The 7,434-nt window shown below is 51.9% G+C and overlaps 2 protein-coding genes across 2 annotated transcripts in view; both read right to left on the bottom strand.

Moving 5' to 3' along the window:
• Nucleotides 1–7,434, bottom strand: part of BSG (basigin (Ok blood group)) — a 126,725-nt gene that overhangs the window by 78,289 nt on the left and 41,002 nt on the right. The window lies entirely within an intron of this gene.
• The window catches only part of HCN2 (hyperpolarization activated cyclic nucleotide gated potassium and sodium channel 2), a gene marked incomplete at its 5' end in the record, with an annotated part of 32,018 nt that continues 24,647 nt past the window's right edge, over nucleotides 64–7,434 (bottom strand). Inside the window, 3 exons of the mRNA XM_084886381.1 lie at nucleotides 64–1,414; nucleotides 3,194–3,358; nucleotides 3,583–3,823. Coding sequence (XP_084742507.1) covers nucleotides 720–1,414; nucleotides 3,194–3,358; nucleotides 3,583–3,823 — 1,101 coding nt within the window. The 3' untranslated portion in view covers nucleotides 64–719. The remainder of the gene's footprint in view (nucleotides 1,415–3,193; nucleotides 3,359–3,582; nucleotides 3,824–7,434) is intronic.

Below are 7,434 nucleotides of genomic sequence, written 5' to 3'. Positions count from 1 at the left end.
AGGGAGAGGGGGTGTGCTACCTGCTGTCTGGGCTCCCGGCAAGCAGATGCGGGCAGGCTGGGCGCCAATGCTGTCGTTTATTGCGCGGAATGGGGTGTGGAGGTTAGTGGGGCGTGGGGGTGTGGTGGGAGCATTGCTGCCTCGGCTAGTCAGTACATTCATCACAAAGGTGGGGAGTCCCCAGCCTTGCCCCCACACCCAGGTGCAGCCAGGACGGCCGACCCCTGGCGCTGGGTGCTGGAGGATGCTGCTAGTGCCCGCTCCAGGAAGCCACCACGGGTGCGCATGGACAGGGGCCGGGCCGGTTATTGCGTGAGTGCGATGTGGGCAGCAGGAAGCCAGCAGGCCGAGTATTGCACTTAAACAGAATCCTCATCGGACAGCGGGCCAGCTACGAGGGTAGGGATGGGCGGAAGTCCACAGCTATCTCATTTCGGCATGGGGTGGCTCCCTCCCTGTTTCACAGTTGGGGAAACTGAGGCACCGAGGTGAAGGGAGCCCCCTCCCATGCCTGCGAGGCCACCACCGGGATGCGGGGGCGATATGGGTGGGCGCAGGGTGATGAGGGGGACGGCAGGGCCCGTCCGTCCGACTACAACTACCTACGTCTCCTCTATGGCTTCTGGGGTGGGCGGCCGGGGCAGCGCGCAATGGCATGGCTTTGGTCTGGATGAAGGCCCGCCCCCGGCCCCCCGGCCCGTGGGGCGGTGCGGCGAGGGTCACAAGTTGGACGAGAGGCGCGAGCGCGCCGAGTCCAGCGGGTCGAGGCCGCCTGTGACGCTGGGCAAGGCCGAGTCCCTGCGGTCCGGGCTGGGCCCGGCCGCCCGCGCGGTGGACACGGGCCCCAGGCGCGGCGTGGAGCTGCTGGCCGGGCGCGCCGAAGCTGCGGGGCCGGGGCCCGCGGCGCCGTGGGGCAGCGAGGGCTGTGAGGCAGACAGCGGGCGTGAGGCGCGGCTCAGGCGGCGCGCTGGAAGTGCGGGCCCAGCTCGGGGGGCGGCCGGGGAGCAGGGTGCGCCGCCGTAGGGCGAAGTCCGCGGTGCCCGGGGACTGGCAGGTGCGCCCGGGGGACTAGCAGCAGGTGGGGGCCCTGGTGAGGCAGTGGCAGCAGGCACAGGCCCCTGGGGCAGGCGCCGCACGAGGCGGGGCGAGCTGAGTGCCAGGGGCCCCACGAGTGGGCGTGCCACCTGTGGGCAGAAGCTCATGGCCACGGCCTGCTGCAGCGTGGCGATGGCCGAGGTGACCTGCGGCGGCGGCGGCGGCGGGAAGAGCCCGACGCGCTGGCCCAGCTCGGCCTGCTGCACCATCTCCCGGTCATACTTGACGATCTCCTGGATGATGGCGTTCTCCTGGTTGTTGAACACGCCCGAGTTGAGGTCGTGTTGGACCTTGTGCAGCAGGATCGAGTTCTTCTTGCCTGGGGACAGGGGAGTTGTCAGTGCACAGGGGAGCGCCTCCTGGATACAGTGAGCGGGTGTATCCAGTAGGCACACGGCTGCATATACTAAGCACCTCCTGCATACATCAACCGTGTATTGGCACAGAACACCTGCATAAAGCAAGCAGGTAAGGCACCTACTCTCTCGAGCCAGAACACACACACCTGTGTGTACCGCGGCCTCCTGCACGCAGCCAGCAGGTATTCTCCCCTGCTCTCTACAGTCTGTGCATGTACAGATGTATAGCGATTGCCTCCTGTATACACCAAGCATCATGTATCGGACTCCTACTCTCTATAGCCTGTATGCAAAGCATACCATAGGCACTACTGAGCACCTCCTGCATACAGTGATAAGAATCAAGTGTATTGAGTGCCTCCTGCATATAGCAAGTGGGTATCGGCACCTACTCTCTATTGTATTGAAAGCCTCCTGTATATAAAGGGATGGTACAAGTGTCTGCTGTGTATGGGAAGCAAAAATTGAGAACCTCTGTATATAGCAGGTATGCACGACCTATATACAAATAGGTACCAAGCACCTATTGTGTGTAGCAAGCTAAAAGCACCTGCTGCATATATAAAGCAGGTATCAGACACCTATGTAGACTGCCAGCATACATGGAGCTTTTCTTGTATGTAACAATCATGTATTGAGCACCTATAGTATACAGCAACATACCCAGAATACCTGCCTACCCACTGCCAGAGTGCCAAGTGTATAACATAGAATAGGCATGGGTTGAGTGCCTGTTGTATTTAGCAAGTAAGTCCAAGCACCTCTCACTCATAAAAATGTTAAATACCTACTGTATAGAGCAAATTGTTGAGTGTCTTTTGTATATAAACATGTATCGAGCACCTCCTGTATACAAAAGTCTTCCCTCTAACCCACATGTGTCAAACACAAGGCCCGCGGGCCAAATCCAGCCCGCCAGGCCTTGCAATGTGGCCCGCACCGCGCTGTCATCACTGCACTCCGCTGTCAGTTTATGACATTGTCAGTTTATGACTGTTCAGTAAACCATTCGGCCCGCGATTTAGGCTGGATTTTAGATTTTGGCCCCTTCTCTGATTGAGTTCGACACCACTACTCTAACCCGTCAGCCCCATCCAGTCCTGCTTTTTCAGCCATTGTCTTTATTCCCACAAATACCCCGTTTCCCTGAAAATAAGACAGTGTCTTATTTTTTTTCCTCCCAAAGTTGTGCTAGGTCTTATTTTCAGGGGATGTCTTATCTTTCCATGCTCTGTGTCATATTTTCGGAGGATGTCTTATTTTCGGGGAAACGGGTAGCAGCAAGGCCACTATCTCCCTGCCTCTAGTTGCCAACCAGCCTGAGGGCCCCACATCCCCACTATTTCCGAGATTCCCTCTACCTCACCTTACACCCAAGGCCACCAATACTGCTCCCATGTCATCCTAGCAGACCTGCTAATGCTGGTTTCCAATAGCATCTGCAGGAAGCCTCACCGCTCCCACATGCCCTCTGTGACGTAAGCTTCCAGAGGGCAGCACCAGAGACATCTTCACGGCCACCAGCTGTACCTCCTGGCACACGTAGGTGCTCAGCAAGTGTTTGCCAAGCCTTCAGAGTTCTGCACAACTGGAAACCCCACACTTTCCTTCCCTGGGAAACCAGGCTGTGCTTGGCCAGGGAGAAAGCCGGTCAGAACCAATTTCCTGCGGGTCATCTAGGCCACGCCATCTCCCATCTCAGCGCTATTCCTCCTATGACCATAACCAGGTCCACTCACCAATACGGTCCAGGCGGTCAATGGCAACCGTCTCGAAAGCCCGCCGCATCATGGGGTACTCCTCCAGCACCTCGTTGAAGTTGTCCACACTCAGGGAGTAGAGGCGGCAGTAGGTGTCAGCCCGCACGCTTGCTGTGCGCCGGCCACGCGTTAGCAGGCAGATCTCTGTGTGGTCAAGGGAGGCACCTCAGGGGCTGGGCAACACCCAGCTGCACCCATTCCTCCCCGGGGTGCTCCCCGCTGCCCTGAACACAGTCTAGCCCGCCCTCTGCTAACGTGGCCCTTCTGGTCAGTCCTTCCTGCCAGCACTCCGGGCCTCCCCACGTAACCCTCCATCCCCAGGAAGGGTCCGGCAGTGTATTGCTGTTCCCTGGTCCCCAGACACTAACCCCCGAAATAGGAGCCATCGGACAGCTTCATCTCCTTGTTGCCCTTGGTGAGCACACTGACCACGCCATGCTGTATGAAGTACATCTTCTTGCCAATGGTGCCTTCACGGATGATGTAGTCGCCCGGCTGGAAGACCTCGAACTTGAGTTTGGTCAGCATGGCCGTGACAAAGTTGGGGTCAGCATTGGCAAACAGTGGCATTGAGGCCACCAGCTTCCGGCAGTTGAAGTTTACAATCTCCTGTAGGGGCAGGAGGCAAGGTTGACATCAGGACACAGGTTGAGCTCTTGCTTCCATCTCAGTCTACCTTTGGGACTTGTTTCACCTCAGTTTCTTCGTCTGTGAAAGGTGTTTAACACTTCAGCCCGAGAGCCAGCCTTTACTTAACGGACAGATACTAGAGGTTTTGCCACCAAAGAATGGAGCAAGAGCCAGGCCAATGTGGCTCAGTGGTTGAGCATTGACCAATGAACCAGGAGGCCAGGGTTCCATTCCCAGTGAGGCATATGCCCGAGTTGCAAGCTCGATCCCTAGAGTGGGACCTGCAGGAGGCAGCCAATGATTCTCATCATTGATGTTTGCCTCTCTCCATCTCCCTTTCTGAAATCAAAAATAATTTTTTAAAAATATTTTATTGATTTTTTACAGAGAGGAAGGGAGAGAGATAGAAAGTCAGAAACATGGATGAGATAGAAACATCAATCAGCCACTTCCTGCATACCCCCCACCGGAGATGTGTCAGCAACCAAGGAACATGCCCTTGAGTCCGCAGGCCGATGCTCTATCCACTGAGCCAAACCGGTTTCGGCCAAAAATAATTAAAAAAAAAAAAAGAAAAGAAAAAGAATGGGTCAAGAAAATACATATACTAATTTCCTATAATATAACTCTATTGGCAATGGTGGCCATGAGACAAGAAAAAGCAATTGCAGACATAAGAATTAGAAAGGAGCTGAAACCGGTTTGGCTCAGTGGTAGAGCGTCGGTCTGCGGACTGAGGGGTCCCAGGTTCAATTCCAGTCAAGGGCATGTACCTTGGTTGCGGGCACATCCCTAATGGGGAGTGTGCAGGAGGCAGTTGATCGATGTTTCTAACTCTCCCTACCTCTCTGTGAAAAATCAATAAAGTATTAAAAAAAAAATTAGAAAGGAAAAATTAAAACTATCTCCTTTAATGTGACTGCCAGGAATCAATAAAAAGCTATAATGGAAGTTAATCATACTAGCAAGTGATACAAAAATAAACATAAAGCCATATCCAGTTTGGCTCAGTTGATAGAGCGTTGGTCTGTGGACTGAAGGGTCCCAGGTTAAATTCCAGTCAAGGGCACATGCCTAGGTTACAGGCTTGATCCTCTCTAAAATCAATAAAAATAGCCGAAACCGGTTTGGCTCAGTGGTAGAGCGTCGGTCTGCGGACTGAGGGGTCCCAGGTTCGATTCCGGTCAAGGGCATGTACATCGGTTGCGGGCACATCCCCAGTAGGGGGTGTGCAAGAGGCAGCTGGTCGATGTTTCTCTCTCATCAACGTTTCTAGCTCTCTATCTCTCTCCCTTCCTCTCTGTAAGAAATCAATAAAATATATGTAAAAAAAATAAAGTCAATAAAAATAAACATAAAAACTAAGAACATTAACATAAACCAATGTGGAAGAAGTCAGGTTGACAGTTAACCTTGACAAAAAAGCTGGGAGACTTAAATGTTTCCTGTTTGAACTGGGTGATGAACAATGGGGATTTCAACGAGTCTGCCCTTATGAGTTTTCTGTAAGATATATTTCAATAAGAAGGAAAATGCCTTAAAAGAAAATCAACAGCTTTTGTATACACAAACAGTAGCTTCTCAGAAGGTATAACGGATGAGCCTTGGCTGGTAGCTCAGCTGCTTAGAGCATCTTCTCAATGCACTAAGGTTTCGGGTTCAATCTCCAGTCAAAGTGCATACAAGAATCAACCAATGAGGAGGAGAATCCAAGATGGCTGCTCGGGTAGGCACCTAGCCGCAGCCGCACGCAACAATTTCAATAAAATACAACTAAAATATAAAATGGACATTACCCAGAACTACAGGAAAGTCGACTGACTTGAAATTCTACAAGGAGAAGCAAGGAGAAAACCAGAAGGAAGCGCGGAGGAGCTGTAAAAGCCCAAGGTACGGAGACACGCGGCGCGCGCGGAGAGGACGGAGCCGGAGAGGAGAGGACGGAGCCGGAGAGGAGGGAGGCCGAGTGCCTGGCGGGCGTTCCCTAGCGGGAAGGAGATAAACACTCCGACTGTGCTGGGCCCCCAACTGCTCTGAACCCCCGTTCTAGGCCAGACCCTGGGGACCCAGGCTCATCCACAGGGAGCTGGGCTGTAAGGCGGTACCTGGGGAAGTGGCGAAAGGAGGTCCCGGCGGCAAGCACACTGCGTGCGCGCAGAGAAGGGACGGCCGGCTGTGCCGTAGGACTGCCCTGGCGGGAAGGAGACAGGGGCTCCAGACTGCTCTGAACTCCATCTCCAACTCCACTTCCAACTGAACTGAACCCCAGTTTCGGGCCCATTGCGGGAGAGCTTACACTGTTTGGTAGCAGGCGAAAATCGAGGGCACCTTTCTCTCAGAGGCGCTTGCAACAAGTACTGAAGGACCCTGAGTCTCAGGAGTCGCATAGGGTGGGGCTGACGGAAGCCGAGGTTGTAGGCTCCACCCTGAAACTCCGCCCCATCAGGAAAGCTGCCTGCGAAGATGCCTAAACCAAATAGATCACAAACGAAAGAAATGGAGGACAAAAAGCGACTGGATATAGAGTTCAAAACCACACTTATAAGGTTTTTTAAGAGTATCCTAGAAAAGGCCGATAAAATAAATGAGACCTATGAGGATATGAAAAGGGATCAACAAGAAATAAAGAATACATTGTCTGAAATAAAAAATATTATACAGAGTCCTAAAAACAGAATAGAAGATCGCAAGAATCAAGTCAAAGATTTGGAACATAAAGAGCCAGAAGACATTCCTCTGCAGAAGCTAGAAGGCAAGAGAATCCAGAAAATTGAAGATAATGTAAGAAACCTCTGGGACAACTTCAAACGATCCAACATCAGAATCATGGGGGTCCCAGAAGATGAGAGAGAGCAAGATATCGAAAACATACTGAAAGAAATAGTGACAGAAAACTTCCCCCACCTGGGGAAAGAATTGGACTTACAAGTCCAGGAAGCACACAGAACTCCAAATAAGAGGAATCCAAAGAGGACCACACCAAGACAAATCATAATTAAGATTCCAAGAGCAAAGGACAAAGAGAGAATATTAAAAGCAGCAAGAGCTAAGCAGGTGGTTACCTATAAAGGAGCTCCTATACGATTGTCAGCTGATTTCTCAACAGAAACCATGCAGGCCAGACGGGAATGGCAAGAAATATTCAAGGTGATGAATAGCAAGAACCTACAGCCAAAAATACTCTACCCAGCAAAGCTATCACTCAGAATCGAAGGTCAGATAAAGAGCTTCACTAATAAAAAAAAGCTAAAGGAGTTCATCATCACCAAACCAGAATTATATGAATTGCTGAAGGGGGTTCTTTCAGAAGAGAAAGTAAATAAAGATAAAAATTATGAACAACAAATACGTAACTATCAACAAGTGAATCTAAAAACCAAGGAAATTAAAAAAAAAAAATCTGATGAACAATATTAATTGTTGAATATAATAGAATCAGAGGTATGGAAGGGGAGTGAACTGATGATTCTTGGGGAAAAGGGGACAGGGGAATGTGGGAAGAGACTGAACATAAACTGTGCACCTATGGATGAGGACAATGGGGGTTGGGGAAAGGGCAGAGGGTGGGGTGGGAAGGGGGGGGAAGGAAC

This window comes from Pipistrellus hanaki, assembly GCF_964339955.1.
Source record: "Pipistrellus hanaki genome assembly, chromosome: 5".
Classification (NCBI taxonomy): Eukaryota; Metazoa; Chordata; class Mammalia; order Chiroptera; family Vespertilionidae; genus Pipistrellus; species Pipistrellus hanaki.
This window is presented reverse-complemented; position numbering and strand designations above follow the sequence as displayed.